Source organism: Drosophila virilis, unplaced genomic scaffold, assembly GCF_030788295.1.
Source record: "Drosophila virilis strain 15010-1051.87 unplaced genomic scaffold, Dvir_AGI_RSII-ME tig00001725, whole genome shotgun sequence".
NCBI classification, from domain to species: domain Eukaryota; kingdom Metazoa; phylum Arthropoda; class Insecta; order Diptera; family Drosophilidae; genus Drosophila; species Drosophila virilis.
Genome location: NW_027212855.1, coordinates 209,534 through 226,992, shown reverse-complemented (window position 1 = coordinate 226,992; position 17,459 = coordinate 209,534). Strand labels below are relative to the sequence as shown.

The 17,459-nt window shown below is 42.7% G+C and overlaps 2 protein-coding genes across 2 annotated transcripts; one reads left to right on the top strand and one right to left on the bottom strand.

Annotated features, from left to right (window-relative positions):
* Window positions 1–1,135: 1,135 nt before the first annotated feature.
* Window positions 1,136–13,693, top strand: LOC138911625 (uncharacterized). The gene is made up of 7 exons (XM_070211004.1): window positions 1,136–1,483; window positions 9,614–10,022; window positions 10,284–10,632; window positions 10,733–11,114; window positions 11,480–11,625; window positions 12,983–13,106; window positions 13,250–13,693. Exons 1-7 carry the CDS (start codon window positions 1,136–1,138, stop codon window positions 13,691–13,693), a joined length of 2,202 nt encoding a protein of 733 aa, XP_070067105.1.
* A 2,587-nt stretch (window positions 13,694–16,280) lies between these two features.
* Window positions 16,281–17,153, bottom strand: LOC138911624 (uncharacterized). Its single transcript, XM_070211003.1, has 2 exons — window positions 16,581–17,153; window positions 16,281–16,505 (listed from the first exon to the last, which is right to left on the bottom strand). The coding sequence occupies exons 1-2, from the start codon at window positions 17,151–17,153 to the stop codon at window positions 16,281–16,283; spliced, it is 798 nt and encodes a 265-aa protein (XP_070067104.1).
* Window positions 17,154–17,459: the final 306 nt, after the last annotated feature.

Below are 17,459 nucleotides of genomic sequence, written 5' to 3'. Positions count from 1 at the left end.
CCCACGATTTCTCCAAATGCCCGTCAGCGAACGGGCAACTTACATCAAACAGTAAAAACTATGTTTGAACTGTTTCTCTAGGGGTCATCAGTTAAGGGATTGCACAAGTGCTCACAATTGTTTTACGTGCAAGGGTCGTCACAATACGCTCTTGCATCGTAGTGACACTCCACAATTGAGCCCTACAGTAGTCTCCATGCCACAAGCAACAGCTCCCTCCAATCAATCCATACAGTCCACTCCATCCCAACAAACGAATGTTCACAATTATGTTGCAATTAACACCCACGGTGTTCTCCTAAGTACGGCTGTTATATATGTTCGCCATTTGGGTGTAAATTATACAGCTCGTGCACTGATCGACTCGGGATCAGAGGCAACATTTATTTCCGAGCGACTCTTCCACCTGATAAAGCTGCCGAACAAATCCGTACAGGCACAAGTATCGGGATTAAATCAAGCTGTTGCAGCCCAGCCTCGCAAGCTCTGCCATTTTAATATTGGCTCTCCCTCTAAGCCTCGTATCCAAATCGAGGCATCAGCCTACGTCCTACCACATTTGGCAGGGAATCTACCTTCATGTTCGATCCCCCAAAGTTTATTGACAACCCTGCCAAAATTCCAGTTAGCGGACCCTAATTTCTACAAGAGTTCGCAGATAGATGTGCTGATTGGCGCTGATATCCTACCGTCCATACTAACGGGCGGCTCCCATCCTAATATATGTGGCACGTTGCTGGGCCAGGAAACTATTTTCGGGTGGATTTTAACAGGCCCAGTTTCAAAGACCGCATCCACCGCAATCTCGTCATTCTCGACTCGAATATCTGTCTCTCAAGAAGAGCAATTAGACGTCATTCTCACAAAATTTTGGGAGGTGGAGGACATTCCAGTCAAACTGGTAAAGAGCTCCGACTCCTTTTGTGAAAGTAATTTCATCCGAACAACAATAAGGAACGAGAATGGCTGATATGTAGTCACCCTACCTTTCCAAGAACCTAATCACATAGACTTAGGACATTCAAGATCTATCGCACTAGCTCGGTTTCTAAAGAACGATAATCGTTTAAAAAGAAACCCTCCTTTGAAAGAGCAGTACGACTCCGTGATCCGGTAGTACTTCGATTTAGGTCATATGACGCAAGTTTCTCCATACAGCAACCCCAATAATTTTTACCTGCCGCATCATGCTGTTTTTAAGACTAACAGCACCACAACAAAGGTTCGCGTTGTGTTTAACGCCTCCAGCCCATCTTCCAATGGCAAAAGACTAAATGATATCCTACACACGGGACCAGTACTCCAATCCGATCTGATTCAGATACTAAGGTGGCGATTCTACCGCTACGTTTTCAATGCCGATATAACCAAGATGTATCGGCAAATCCAGGTCGATCCAAGACATACGCTCTACCAACGAATACTATTTCGCAATGAGAACGAAGAACTTTGCGACTTCGAACTCAACACAGTTACCTTTGGGGTAAACTGTGTCCCCTACCTCGCAATCCGGGTCCTCCGTCAACTTGCTCGTGATATACGAGAACATTGTCCCATCGCATCCGATATAATTGAAAATTATATGTATGTCGATGATGTTCTAGCAGGGGCACAAACGAAGCCACAAGCAATTTCAGCCGTTGCAGAACTCCGCATGGCACTCGACAGAGCTGGGTTCCCTCTGAGAAAGTGGACATCCAACACAAAGGAAGTGTTCAAAGGAATACCAAGGGACCACTTACTGTGTGCGGATTTCTTAGAAATCGAAGAGGCCAGCGTCGCTAAAACGCTAGGCATTCGATTGCAAGCCACAACAGACCAGATTTCTTTGGTCCGTCCAAAATGGTATCTCAGCCTTTGCTCACTAAACGTGAATTACCATCACAGATTGCGAAATTGTTCGATCCTGCTGGATGGCTAGCACCTGTGATAGTTCGAGCAAAGATTTTCATGCAAGAGATCTGGCTCCAAGAGCTGGGGTGGGATGATTTCCTGCCGGAAGATCTCGTTCAACGTTGGCATGACTTCCTAACCGACTATCCCTCTCTCGAAGAGATCCGTATTCCAAGATGGGTCGATTTTCAGCAAAGGCAAAGGGGCAGTTTCACGGCTTCTGCGACGCGTCCCAGCGCGCATATGGTGCTGCACTTTATTTGCGCGTCGAGATAAACGGATGCATCTCAACTCACCTTCACCGCAGCAAAAACGAGAGCCGCGCCAGTTAAGACGGTATCACTACCACGCTTAGAGCTGTGTGGCGCCGTCCTTCTTTCCGAGCTCACCACGGCTCTTATTCCTCATAACCCATCCAGAGCTTGAACGATCGCCATTTCCCGCGCTCTTGGAGCAACGACAAATACGATGTACTCCATTTCTTCCAAAATGATTGTTGCATGTGGCATATTCGCTGCCAACGGCTGAGGCGACCTAGGTGAGTTATGTCTGGCTCGTCGATAGTGGCATTGACTTTGCCCCAGATGAAGTGCCCAGGAGTGAGTATCTCCAAGTCATTCGGGTTTTCCGTAATAAGGCAAAGCGGTCTTGAGTTAAGCATTGCGGATATTTGACAATTGAGAGTTCGGAATTCGTGGAATGAGAGAAGAGAATTTATAGCGATGCGGTAAAAATGATATTTTGCTGACTTGACAGCAGCCTCCCACAATCCTCCAAAATGTGGCGAACGGGGCGGAATGAATTTCCAGTTGATTCCCAGAGCTAGGCAGTGGCGAACAATCTCATTGCGCTGGGGATCGCTTATAAACAGGTCGTGCAGTTCCTTCAGCTCATTTCGAGCAGCAACGAAATTTGTGGCTTTGTCTGTACATATTGTATGCGGTTTCCCTTGAAGGCTGATGAATCTCTTCCGTAAGGCAGCGATAAACGATGACGTGGACAGGTCCTTAACCTACTCTAAATGCGTTGCTTTCGTTGCAAAGCATATAAAAATTAAGATGTAGCAATTCAGCTGGTAGCAGGGCCATGACTTGCTCCAGAAGTTTAGGTCGCATTCGAAAGCAGCAGACAGCCTTGAGACCTCCGATCGGCCAGTATAGCAGGCGGAGTGTTGCTAGAAGGAATTGCGGACCAGCATGAAGAAATTCCAAATGATAATATGTGATCATAGCTGCGGTGACTGGGTGGCGCTTAGGAAACAATAACGGATGCTTTGCTTTCTATTCGAAGTTTGAGTTCTAAAGGCGCCCGCCGATGCGCAAGTCCCTCAGCGTCCAACAGTGGGCACAATGAACGAGGTTTGCTTCTTGTTGGAAGCGGTCTTTTTAAACTGAGTGCTTTGTACTCTTCGGCGAAGTGCGTAAGTTGTTTTTATACCCTTGCAGAGGGTATTATAATTTTGTCGTGAAATGTGTAACGCATAGATGGAGACATCTCCGACCCCATATTCTTAATCAGCATCAACAGCCGAGTCGATATAGCCATGTCCATCTGTCCGTCTGTCTGTTTCTATGCGAACTAGTCCCTCAGTTTTAAAGCTATCTTAATGAAACTTTGCAGAACTCCCTCTTTCTGTTGCCCGCAGCACATATGTGAAAACCAGCTGGATCGGACCACTATATCACATAGCTGCCATAGGAATGATCGGTCGAAAATTAAGTTTTTGTATGAAAAATCATTTTGTTTTTCAAGATATCTTGTCCAAATTCGGCATTTATTAGTTTTACTTTACTCCTCATATATGTGCAGGATCCTATTAATATCGGACCGCTTATCATATAGCTGCCATAGGAATGATGGGTCGAAAATTAAGTTATTGTATGAAAAAACATTTTGTTTTTCAAGATATCTTGACCAAACTCGCCATTTATTAGTTTTACTATGCTCCTCATATATATGCAAGATCCTATTAAGATCGGACCACTATATCATATAGCTGCCATAGGAACGATCGGTCGAAAATTAAGTTGTACACATTCTGTTGTTGGTGAGGTAATGTTCGGTTGGTACGTTTTGTTGAGTGATCACTGTACTCCAGCCTGTCACCAAAATTCACTTATGGAGAGGAGCTTTGCCCTTGACCGCTGCGAATGTCACAGAACTTCTAGAACTTTCAACAAAAACCATCGATAGATAAGTGAAGAGCAATTTACAATGGTATTTTATGGTGGTTAAAAATAATAGTATGTGACTTCAATATCGTGATTTGAGAAGTAAAGATATATTGTAATTCAGATATAATATTATTCAGAGGGCGTTCTGCTGCGAACAGTAACGATGGGTCGAAATCTTGGTTTTTGATTAAAAACCTTTTTTGTTTATCAAGATATCTTGCCCAAACTCAGCATTAATTATTTTCCCTGTGCTGCTTTGATACGGGCAGAGCACTATAAGCATTATGAAAACGTTGGGTCTGCAAGGGTATTAGATCTTCGGCGTGCCGAAGATAGCCATTCTTTCTCGTTTTTATTCAATTTGCTCAAAAACAGCGATTTTGGTATCGGTTTTGGTTGATTGCTTGAAAACGGAGTAAGTTATCAATTATCGGAAACACATTCGATCTGCTTATGGACTAGGAGTTCCTACAGCTATAAGTTCAAGTCTCTAGCATTTCTAGTTTCTAAGATCCTTCCGTTCATACATACAAACGGACAGACAGACGGACATGGCTACATCGACCCGGCTGTTGATGCTTATCAAGAATATATAGACTCTATGGGGTCCGGAATCATTCCATCTGCCTGTTACATATATTTACATTTTGCACAAATACAATTTACCCTTTTTATACCCTTATACCCTATAATTCTGCCGTGAAATGTATAACGCATAAAAGGAGACATCTTCGACCCCATTAAGTACATATATTCTTGATCAGCATTAACAGCCGAGGCGATATAGCCATGTCCGTCTGTCCGTCTGACCGCCTTTCCGTCTGTCCGTCTGTCTGTTTCTATGCAAACTTGTTTTTCAGTTTTTAAGCTATCCTCAAGAAACTTTGCTGAAGTCCCTCTTTCTGGATCGGACCACTATATCATATAGCTGCCATAGGAACGATCGGTCGAAAAATAAGTTTTTGTATGAAAAAGCATTTTGTTTATCAAGATATCTTGACCAACCTCAGCATTTATTAGTTTAACTTTACTCCTCATATATAGCAACATCCTATTAAGATCGGACCACTATATCATATAGCTGCCATTCGAACGATCGGTCTAAAATAAAGTTGTTGTAAGAAAAAACATTTTGTTGTTATATTTATATTTGACAATTGAGAGTTCGGAATTCGTGGAATGAGAGAAGAGAATTTATAACGATGCGGTAAAAATGATATTTTGCTGACTTGACAGCAGCCTCCCACAATCCTCCAAAATGTGGCGAACGGGGCGGAATGAATTTCCAGTTGATTCCCAGAGCTAGGCAGTGGCGAACAATCTCATTGCGCTGGGGATCGCTTATAAACAGGTCGCGCAGTTCCTTCAGCTCATTTCGAGCAGCAACGAAATTTGTGGCTTTGTCTGTACATATTGTATGCGGTTTCCCTTGAAGGCTGATGAATCTCTTCCGTAAGGCAGCGATAAACGATGACGTGGACAGGTCCTTAACCAACTCTAAATGCGTTGCTTTCGTTGCAAAGCATATAAAAATTGAGATGTAGCAATTCGTTGGTGAGCGATTCCTGACCTCTGATTTGACGTAGAAAGGTCCGCAAAAGTCGATGCCAGTTACGTGAAACGTCGGACTTGGTTAAACACGCTCAGCTGGTAGCAGGGCCATGACTTGCTCCAGAAGTTTAGGTCGCATTCGAAAGCAGCAGACAGCCTTGAGACCTCCGATCGGCCAGTATAGCTGGCGGAGTGTTGCTAGAAGGAATTGCGGACCAGCATGAAGAAATTCCAAATGATAATATGTGATCATAGCTGCGGTGACTGGGTGGCGCTTAGGAAACAATAACGGATGCTTTGCTTTCTATTCGAAGTTTGAGTTCTAAAGGCGCCCGCCTGTGCGCAAGAGTCCCTCAGCGTCCAACAGTGGGCACAATGAACGAAGTTTGCTTCTTGTTGGAAGCGGTCTTTTTAAATTGAGTGCTTTGTACTCTTCGGCGAAGTGCGTAAGTTGTTTTTATACCCTTGCAGAGGGTATTATTTGTCGTGAAATGTGTAACGCATAGATGGAGACATCTCCGACCCCATATTCTTAATCAGCATCAACAGCCGAGTCAATATAGCCATGTCCGTCTGTCCGTCTGTCTGTTTCTATGCGAACTAGTCCCTCAGTTTTAAAGCTATCTTAATGAAACTTTGCAGAACTCCCTCTTTCTGTTGCCCGCAGCACATATGTGAAAACCAGCTGGATCGGACCACTATATCATATAGCTGCCATAGGAATGATCGGTCGAAAATTAAGTTTTTGTATGAAAAAACATTTTGTTTTTCAAGATATCTTGACCAAACTCTCCATTTATTAGTTTTACTATGCTCCTCATATATATGCAAGATCCTATTAAGATCGGACCACTATATCATATAGCTGCCATAGGAACGATCGGTCGAAAATTAAGTTGTACCCATTCTGTTGTTGGTGAGGTAATGTTCGGTTGGTACGTTTTGTTGAGTGATCACTGTACTCCAGCCTGTCACCAAAATTCACTTATGGAGAGGAGCTTTGCCCTTGACCGCTGCGAATGTCACAGAACTTCTACAACTTTCAACAAAAACCAACGATAGATAAGTGAAGAGCAATTTACAATGGTATTTTATGGTGGTTAAAAATAATAGTATGTGACTTCAATATCGTGATTTGAGAAGTAAAGATATATTGTAATTCAGATATAATATTATTCAGAGGGCGTTCTGCTGCGAACAGTAACGATGGGTCGAAAACTAGGTTTTTGATTAAAAACCTTTTTTGTTTATCAAGATATCTTGCCCAAACTCAGCATTAATTATTTTCCCTGTGCTGCTTTGATACGGGCAGAGCACTATAAGCATTATGAAAACGTTGGGTCTGCAAGGGTATTAGATCTTCGGCGTGCCGAAGATAGCCATTCTTTCTCGTTTTTATTCAATTTGCTCAAAAACAGCGATTTTGGTATCGGTTTTGGTTGATTGCTTGAAAACGGAGTAATTAATCAATTATCGGAAACACATTCGATCTGCTTATGGACTAGGAGTTCCTACAGCTATAAGTTCAAGTCTCTAGCATTTATAGTTTCTAAGATCCTTCCGTTCATACATACAAACGGACAGACAGACGGACATGGCTACATCGACCCGGCTGTTGATGCTTATCAAGAATATATAGACTCTATGTTGTCCGGAATCATTCCATCTGCCTGTTACATATATTTACATTTTGCACAAATACAATTTACCCTTTTTATACCCTTATACCCTATAATTCTGCCGTGAAATGTATAACGCATAAAAGGAGACATCTTCGACCCCATTAAGTACATATATTCTTGATCAGCATTAACAGCCGAGGCGATATAGCCATGTCCGTCTGTCCGTCTGACCGCCTTTCCGTCTGTCCGTCTGTCTGTTTCTATGCAAACTTGTTTTTCATTTTTTAAGCTATCCTCAAGAAACTTTGCTGAAGTCCCTCTTTCTGGATCGGACCACTTTATCATATAGCTGCCATAGGAACGATCGGTCGAAAAATAAGTTTTTGTATGAAAAAGCATTTTGTTTATCAAGATATCTTGACCAACCTCGGCATTTATTAGTTTAACTTTACTCCTCATATATAGCAACATCCTATTAAGATCGGACCACTATATCATATAGCTGCCATTCGAACGATCGGTCTAAAATAAAGTTGTTGTAAGAAAAAACATTTTGTTGTTATATTTATATTTGACAATTGAGAGTTCGGAATTCGTGGAATGAGAGAAGAGAATTTATAACGATGCGGTAAAAATGATATTTTGCTGACTTGACAGCAGCCCCCACAATCGCGCAGTTCCTTCAGCTCATTTCGAGCAGCAACGAAATTTGTGGCTTTGTCTGTTCATATTGTATGCGGTTTCCCTTGAAGGCTGATGAATCTCTTCCGTAAGGCAGCGATAAACGATGACGTGGACAGGTCCTTAACCAACTCTAAATGCGTTGCTTTCGTTGCAAAGCATATAAAAATTGAGATGTAGCAATTCGTTGGTGAGCGATTCCTGACCTCTGATTTGACGTAGAAAGGTCCGCAAAAGTCGATGCCAGTTACGTGAAACGTCGGACTTGGTTGCACACGCTCAGCTGGTAGCAGGGCCATGACTTGCTCCAGAAGTTTAGGTCGCATTCGAAAGCAGCAGACAGCCTTGAGACCTCCGATCGGCCAGTATAGCTGGCGGAGTGTTGCTAGAAGGAATTGCGGACCAGCATGAAGAAATTCCAAATGATAATATGTGATCATAGCTGCGGTGACTGGGTGGCGCTTAGGAAACAATAACGGATGCTTTGCTTTCTATTCGAAGTTTGAGTTCTAAAGGCGCCCGCCGATGCGCAAGAGTCCCTCAGCGTCCAACAGTGGGCACAATGAACGAAGTTTGCTTCTTGTTGGAAGCGGTCTTTTTAAACTGAGTGCTTTGTACTCTTCGGCGAAGTGCGTAAGTTGTTTTTATACCCTTGCAGAGGGTATTATTTGTCGTGAAATGTGTAACGCATAGATGGAGACATCTCCGACCCCATATTCTTAATCAGCATCAACAGCCGAGTCGATATAGCCTTGTCCGTCTGTCCGTCTGTCTGTTTCTATGCGAACTAGTCCCTCAGTTTTAAAGCTATCTTAATGAAACTTTGCAGAACTCCCTCTTTCTGTTGCCCGCAGCACATATGTGAAAACCAGCTGGATATGGACTAGGAGTACCTACAGCTATAAGTTCAAGTCTCTAACATTTATAGTTTCTAATATCCTTCCTTTGTTTTTCAAGATATCCTGACCAACCGCTATATTTATTAGTTTTACTGTTGTTGTATAAAAGTTTAAAAAGTAGTTGTATGAAAAAGCAATTGGCTTTAAAGATATCTTGACAATATCGGCCTTTATTAGTGTTATTATACACCTCATATATACGCAAAATGATATGAAGATCGGACCACTTATTATATAGCTCTCATAGGAACAATCGATCGAAAACTAAGTTGCTGTATGAAAAAACATTTGGTTTTTCATGCTATCTTGAGCAATCTCGGCATTTATTAGTTTTACTATACTCCTCATATATAGTGAAATCTTATTAAGATCGGACCACTATATAATATGGCTGCCTGTTTGATTCTGCCGCAGTTTCATCAAATTAGCATCAGGAAACATTCAAGTAAACATAAGAAGCGGTTGTAATTTTGGCCTAGTGGAACAGCTGTTTATTATAAACAAGGTTTGCAAGCCTTTCTTGCACTTGTCGCAGCTGCTATAAAGTGCACATTTCTTTTTTGCCTGCTCTCAGTTCTTTGTTGATCGAGGCGAAGCGAAAAACCAATTCTGAGCCACAGCCAAATAACCAGCCAAATAACCGTCTGTTTGAGTCAGTTGTCGACAAGGATACCGAGCTATCTAACATTGAAAGGTTGCAGCCTTTTCGTTCATGTTTGTTTTCCGGAACAATTTTCCTGTGGCTCTGGATATCCTAAATAGAAGATTTAGTAACAAACGTCTTGTTTTCCAGGCACACATCAATGAGATTCTTGGGCTCAAGAGGGTAGATTCGGAGTCGGCTTCAAAACTGTGTGAGTTCTCGGACAAGGTCAATTCGCATATGCGTGCCCTACAGAGCGGTTTGGAGCAAATTTCGGGATGCATAATAGTCCACATGCTGATTCAAAGGTTGGACACCCAGACTCAGACCAAATGGGAGGAGGCCGCAGGCATTGACAAAATCCCGACAGCCGATGAGTTTTTCAAATTTCTGGAAAAGCGTAATCAAAGGCTAGAGAGCGTGCAACATGCCTTGTTATCCCATATAACCAATTATCAGGTGGGCAAATCCACCATAACACTAACCACAGCAAAAGAGTGCTTGCAGCTGAGACTAACCAGTTTTTGTGATGCGTCTGGTCACGGGATCTACACATGTAGTAAGTTCGGAAATTTGTTTCCATCCCTTCGGCGTAAGAAAGTCAAGAAACTGGCCCTTTGTTATAACTGCCTAAGGAACGGACACCAAACTCGGTCTTGCAGTAGTAGTCATTGTCGTACTTATGGAGGAAAGCATCATACACTGTTGCATTTTGCCACTTCAAGAGAAGCTGACACGCCTACACCATTACATACATCGGCTGATTTGGGCGCCGTCACTTCGACGCACTCTCACTCCACTACCTCTTTTGCTGTTCAAGGTCTTCAGTCTGGTGTTGTGCTCCTGGCCACTGCAGTGGCACTGGTAAAGAATAGTTCTGGTTCCTTGTTTCCCTGTAGGGCCTTATTAGACTCAGGCTCGCAGTTGCACATGGTCACATCCCGTTTCGCACAGAGACCTCAGTTAAGGAAAACCAGGTCGTCGACAGTTGTCATGGGTCTCAGAGACACAAGCGTCTCTACTGAAGGATCAGCTGTTAGGATTAACATGAAGTCACAAGACTCAGATTATTCAGCCACCTTTGATGCTCTTGTGACTCCAACAATTACCGATAGTCAGCCCAGCTTCGTCATCGATACATCAGACTGGAAAATTCCCTCGAACATAAGGTTGGCTGATCCTGCGATCAACAAACCACAGCGAGTGGATCTCTTAATTGGAGCGAGCCTTTTCTATGGGCTTTTGTCTGTTTTGCAAATTGTGCTTTAGCCAGAACTCTTCTTGGCGCAGTACATCGTTGTTGGCTGCCGGCCGCACTCCTAATAGCGAAGCTAGTCTGTTAGACGTCCGTCTGAGTAAGTTGGTTCGGCGGTTTTGGGAAATTGAAAGCTTGGGAGAGCCTACAGTAAAGGCCGCCAAAGAAGAGGCGGAATGCGAGCAGCATTTTGCCAATAACTTCTCCCGCTTACCATCCGGCGAGTATTCAGTGCGGTTGCCTCTGAAGCGGAGTGCCGAGCTTCTAGGAAAGTCTTATGGCCAGGCTCATCTTCGATTTCTCAGTCTTGAGCGAAAATTGGGTCGGAATTCGCATCTGAAGGAGCTGTATTCGGCATTCATCAAAGAGTTTCTGGATCTAAATCACATGTCGCGAGTTAGTCTAGAGTTAAGTGGCTGTTGTAAATACTTTCTCCCACATCATTGCGTCTTGAAAGAAGACAGCACCACAACCAAGTTGCGTGTTGTGTTTGATGGCTCAGCAACTACTGATTCTGGACATTCTGTTAATGATGTACTGATGGCGGGACCAATCATTTAACTTAAGTTGTTTCACATTCTGATTCGCTTCCGCACATATCCTGTTGCTCTCACAGCTGATATTTGCAAAATATATCGTTGTGTCCAAGTGACTTCGCCTGATAGTTACAGTGCATCCTTTGGAGGGACTCGCCTCAGAAGGATATCGAAATCTTTAAATTAGATACAGTAACATATGGGACCAAATCAGCATAATTTCAGTCCGTGCACGCAATGCACCAGTTGGCCTTTGATGGGCGTGATGCATTTCCAATTGGATCGGATGCCATCAAGCAGGAGTTTTACGTTGACGATTTGATATCCGGAGGCAACTCAGTTGCTGAAGCCAAAGATATTGGATTGGTCTTGTATGGAATCCAGCGATCGACCAGTTGCTATTTTCATTTTCTTTTCTAGATTGTACTGTTAAGCCCTGCAGGCGATCAGTTCTGTCTATTGTTGTCCGGCTTTATGATCCGTTTGGACTTTTAGGACCAGTCATAACTAAGGCAAAGCTATTTCTTCAACAGCTTCGTAAGGACAAATTAACTTGGCATGAAAGCTTGCCGATTGCACGTGATACGAACTGGAGGGAGCATGCAGCAGTTTTCGCAACATTCCCCATGTATCGTTCTGGGAAACGAGTAGTACCTTTCGAAGGAGCTGATGTTGAAATATATGGATTCTGCGATGCCAGCTTGTAGGCCTATGGAGCCTGCATCTACATAGTGGCCAGGAGTCCACTAGCCACAAGTCGTATCCTTTGCTCCAAGTCTCGAGTTGCGCCATTAAAACCATTGACTGACATTTGTCAGTCAGTTTTATTGCTGGTGCGATTCGTCCGTTGTCCTATCCTGGATAAGAGATGAGCCCTTCAAATTTAACGTTCTCGTGGCAAATCGTGTACCTGACATACAAGAACTCACTGCCAGTATGGAGTGGCGATATGTTCCGACGGACCGAAATCCAGCTGACATTCTTTCTAGGGGCACAGTTCCCGACATCCTAGCCCAGTCGGAGCTCTGGTTTCATGGCCCATTGTATCTATTAAATGGTCGCCTAAATTGACCGGCAACCTGTCTGCCTGAGGAGCACCATTGAATTGAGGAAAAGAGTACTAATTCTTGAGTCTCCACATGCAGATTTAACTTTGGGATGCAAGCACGCCAACTCTTTGGTTCCATGCAGCGCACATTCGGCAATGTGTACAAATTTATGAAGCGTCATCACGGCACTCGCATTCTTCTTCGGGTTGTACAGAGACCGAACTTGTGGGATGACATCAAGGAAATTCATTCTCATGAAAATGTGAAAAAATCCAGCTCCGTTGTATCTCTTGCACCATTTCTGGATGAAAGTGACCTCCTCCGCGTCGGTGGCCGGCTTAACATTTCGTCCCTGGACTATGATGCGCAACACCCCATTATACTGCCTCGGCGTCATGCGATCACCTTAGCTGTCATCGTTCAGTTTCATGAGAGGAATATACACCCTGGTCCCCGTGCACTTCTAGCCAAAATTCGACTTAAATATTGGCCGATTGGTGGATTAAGAACAGTCTCTAAAGCAGTCAGTAGATGTGTGAGGTGCTTCTGAGCGAGGCTTATTTTTGTCGAGCCTATAATGGCAAGTCTTCCAAGGGAACGTCTGGAAGTCGTTCGAGCCTTAACCGTAACTGGAGTCGATTATCGAGTGCTATGTCAGCGTCTTCATTTGTTTTACCAGCAAGGCAATGCACCTAGAGCTAGTCAAGGACCTATCGACTGCTATATTTTTGAGTGCCATGAAGGGATTCATCGCCACTCGCGGCAAACCCAGTCAAATTTGGTCCAACAATGCAACAAACTTCGTCGGATAGAAGAATGAGCTGGTGGATTTGAAACGTCTCTTGCTTAGCGATCCCCACATGGAAGCAGTTCGACAGTTCTGCTTCGCCGATGAGATCGAGTGGAAATTCACCCCCGCTTCGTACTCTTCTTTGCCAAATCACAGCTAATTTTCTGCCTCCTACTGCTTGGTGATCCTTCATCAGCCATCATCGAGCCAGACTTGACCAAATTAAACTACGACCGTTTGGATGGCTGGCAGCGTGAGACGCAGCTACAACAGGTTTTCTGGGCTCGATGGCGTGAAGAGTACCTCACCTTACTACAACAGCGAGCTAAATGTCGCACTCAAACACAAGCGTTGTATATCAACGATATGGTGGTCGTTAAAGACGAAAATCTGCCTCCCATGCGGTGGCCGCTTGTTAGGATAGCTAACTTGATTCCTGGGAAGGATGGAGTCAATCGTGTGGCTGATATGAAGACCACTGCTGGAATCATCCGAAGAGCCGTAAGCAACCCGTGTCTGCTGCCCCTTAAGGATTCTGTTGAAAGTCAGGCATCCAACGGGGGGAGTATGTTGGATTCTGCCGCAGCCTCATCAAATTAGCATAAGCAAGCATTCATGTGAACATAAAAAGAGGTTGTAATTTGTGTCTAGTGGAACAGCTGTTTATTATAAACAAGATTGGCAAGCCTTTCTTGCACTTGTCGCAGCTGCTATAAATTGCATATTCCTTTTTTGTCTGCTCTCAGTTCGTTGTTGATCGAGGCGAAGCGAAGAACCAATTCTGAGCTACAGCCAAATAACCTTATAATCTACATAAATTTGCCTAATAAACTGAATTATAACGTGTTGTTGTGAAAGGCCAAAATTTACTTATTTCTTGGTTTAGGTTCTAAACAGTTGCTAAAAAACATTAGTAACTCAGCACTGCCATTGGAACGATCAGTCAAAAATGAAGTTGTTGTTAGAAAAAACATTTTGTTTTTCAAGATATCTTGACCAAACTCGACATTTATTATACCCTTGCAGAGGGTATTATAATTTAGTCGTGAAATGTGTAACGCATAAAAGGAGACATCTTCGACCCCATTAAGTACAAATATTTTTTATCAGCATCAATAGCCGAGTCGATATAGCTATGTCCGTCTGACCGTCTGACCGTCTGTCTGTTTCTATGCAAACTAGTCTCTCAGTTTGAAAGCTATCTTCATGAAACTTTGCTGAAGGCCATCTTTCTGTTGCACGCAACTCATATGTCAAAACCAGCTGGATCGGACCACTATATCATATAGCTGTCATAGGAACGATCGGTCGAAAACTAAGCTTTTGTATGAATAAACATTTTGTTTTTCAAAATATCTTGACCAAACTCGTCATTGATTAGTTTTACTTTACTCCTTATATATGGCAAAATCATATTACGATCGGACCACTATATCATACAGCTGTCATTTGAACGATCGGTCGAAAACTAAGCTGTTGTTTGAGAAAAGATTTTGTTTTTCAAGATATGTGTATGCTCGCGAAAAGTTCTTGTCTCAGCCAATAGCGTGCGTGCAGCTTTCGTTGTATGCGCGAATTATACATGCATAAGAACTTTAAAATATGTTTGTGTGTTGTTATTCAATGCTCTGGCTTTAGCTGGCAAGAAATTAACTTTGTTAGTTTTCTAGCGCAAATCATGACCTATCCCAAATTTGTGTTGATATATGAATGCATTTTGTGTACTGAGGTTGGCTCCGCAGAAAATATGTATTTCTAAGTCGATGCAAATATTTACATAATTTCTTTAAATTTAATTATTATTATTTTTATTCTCCAATTAAGAAATAAAAGACTGCTAAAAAATACAATTACATTTCAAGTCGACTCTGAGATCATATTTAGCTATGACCTCATTATAATTATAATGGCCTCCTCGCGGTGTTCCCTGCGTACTTTGTTCTTTATAATTTAGACAACAAAAATAATAAAATAAAAAAAAATAAAAATTAATAAAATGTATCTTCGAAAGCAACAAATTTGCACTTTTATTTCCTTAATTTATTTTGTATTACTTAAAAATAATAATAATTTAATAATCTCAAATATAAAAAATTACATAAATATTTGCATCGACTTAAAAATAAAAATTTTTTTGTACGGAGCCAACCTCAGTATACAAAATGCATTCATATATCAACAGAAATTTTGGGTAGGTCGGGAACTGCGCTAAAAATCTAAGAAAATTTTTTCTTTGCCAGCCAGAGACTTTGCCAGAGCAGTGGATAACAACACATTCAAATATGCTGTTATGTATATATATTCACACGCATACAAACATAATTGCTGCACGGCCCTCACAGAGCCGAAGCTGAGAGCAAATTCTCGGCTGTGAGAGCGCAATGCTACAGATTTCCTTTCGTTCTCAATGTTCAAAAAATCAAGCTGCATAGTAGCATTTTGTTGTATGGCGTTACTCGTCTTAATGTTTATATTGTCTTTGGTTTTACTATACTCGACATATATATGCCAAGTCCTATTATGATCGGACCACTATATCATATAGCTACCATAGGAACGATCGGTCGAAAATTAAGTTTTGTTGTAAGAAAAAACATTTTGTTTTTCAAGATATCTTGACCAAACTCGAAGTTATTAGTTTTTCTATGCTTTTCATATAAAAGTAAAATCCTATAGTGATCGGAACACCATGTCATATAGCTGATATAGGCACTGTGTAGTACGAAGCCTTTTTGCAACTAATTAATTAGCACTGCTTTGTGTGCAACGAAATTCGAAGTTTTATATATTGTTGCGAATGTATTTATTTACCGCACTTATTATAATGTACGAAATGTTTTTATATTGCTCGGTAGTCAATTCGAAATAGTTGTGCCTTGCGTGCGATCGAATGAAAAACTAAACTATGTGCAAAACGAACGAAATTGAGCTCTGCTCAGAACGATGGGCAGCGGGCGTCAATGCAGAAGCACGGGGTCGATGAAGAGAGTAGGCAGCAACTTACAAGGAGCAAAGATCATTTGCTCTTAAGCTGTTATTATGTTTATTGACTTCTGCTGTTACTGCACGCAGCCGTCGCTGTTATCTCTACTGTTCACTTGACCAAACATCCTCCCCCGTTGGAAGGCAAGGGACTTTCAACATCATCCTGTTTTGGCAGAAAACAGCAACTCTAGAGTTGCAGTGCTTAAGACTGAGAATGTAATCTAGATACCCCATCAGATCCCGAGATCAGATCTAGAACTCTAGCTATTGGCCACTTCAGCGGCGGTAGTTTCTCATCCTTTACAAGGACGACATCGTTAATGGAGAATCCTGGCTGAGGAGTGCGCCATTTGGAGCGCTGTTGAAGAAGCGTTAAATACTCTTCGCGCCAACGGGCCCAAAATACTTGTTGGAGGTATGTGTCACGCTAAAAATAGTTAAGCCGATTGAAATTAAAATATCTTAGATCAGGCTCAATGTATGACGAAGATGGCGCTGTAACCGGGAAGTGTGCGGGTGTCAAGACGTCCAGATCATCGGGATGCTTTGAAAGTGGAAGTAATGGATAAGAATTAATAATTGCCGTGATGTGGCAGAAGAACGTGCGCAGCGAATCGAAGTCCAAGATGGAAGGGCCGACAGAGCGATAAAAATGGTGCTTCCCAGTCTTCACAGCGGCTTCCCATAGCACGCCAAAGTGTGGAGAGCGTGAAGGGAGGAACGACCATTCAATTGAGTCTTTGACATGCTCGTCACTCAGGAACAGGCGGCTCAGATCTGCCAGCTCATTCTTAGCGCCTACAAAGTTTGTCGCATTGTTAGACCAAATCCATGAAGGTGGAGTGCGAGTCAGGATGAACCGTTTTAGGGCGCTTAGAAACGATATTGTAGACAAATCCTTTAGAAGTTCTAAGTGTACTGCCTTTGTAGCGAAGCATATGAACAGCCTAATGTAGCATTTCACGGGAGGCCTGTTGCGGACTTCGCTCTTGTAGAAGAATGGTCCACAGTAATCAACGCCAGTGACCATAAAAGGATACGATGTGTCGAGACGATCAGCTGGTAGATCTGTCATTATGTGCTCTGCCAATCGTAGCTTGGCACGAAAACAGATTGTGAATTTGGCAACAATACTAGAGACTGTTTTACGTCCGCCAATGGGCCAGTATTGGAGCCGAATCGAAGCCTATACGGCGCGAGGTCCATCATGCAAATTCCGTTTATGAAAGTGGATTATTATAGCTCGGGTCATAGGATGCTGGCGAGCCAATATGTTCGGATCGCGGTGATAAGTCCAGCGACGAATTTTTCAGCCATCCACCGATGCGAAGTAAGCCGAAATCGTCAAAGAATGGCGGGAGAGAGGCCATTGAGCTTGACC

Coding starts and splice junctions, on each gene's coding strand:
- LOC138911625 (XM_070211004.1), top strand. CDS start 1,136: ATGACGCAAGTTTCTCCATACAGCAACCCCAATAATTTTTACCTGCCG. Junction 1,484..9,613: donor TCAACACAGTTACCTTTGGG/GTAAACTGTGTC, acceptor CTTGTTTTCCAG/GCACACATCAATGAGATTCT. Junction 13,107..13,249: donor CCAACAATGCAACAAACTTC/GTCGGATAGAAG, acceptor GCCAAATCACAG/CTAATTTTCTGCCTCCTACT.
- LOC138911624 (XM_070211003.1), bottom strand. CDS start 17,153: ATGACAGATCTACCAGCTGATCGTCTCGACACATCGTATCCTTTTATG. Junction 16,506..16,580: donor TGACACCCGCACACTTCCCG/GTTACAGCGCCA, acceptor AACTATTTTTAG/CGTGACACATACCTCCAACA.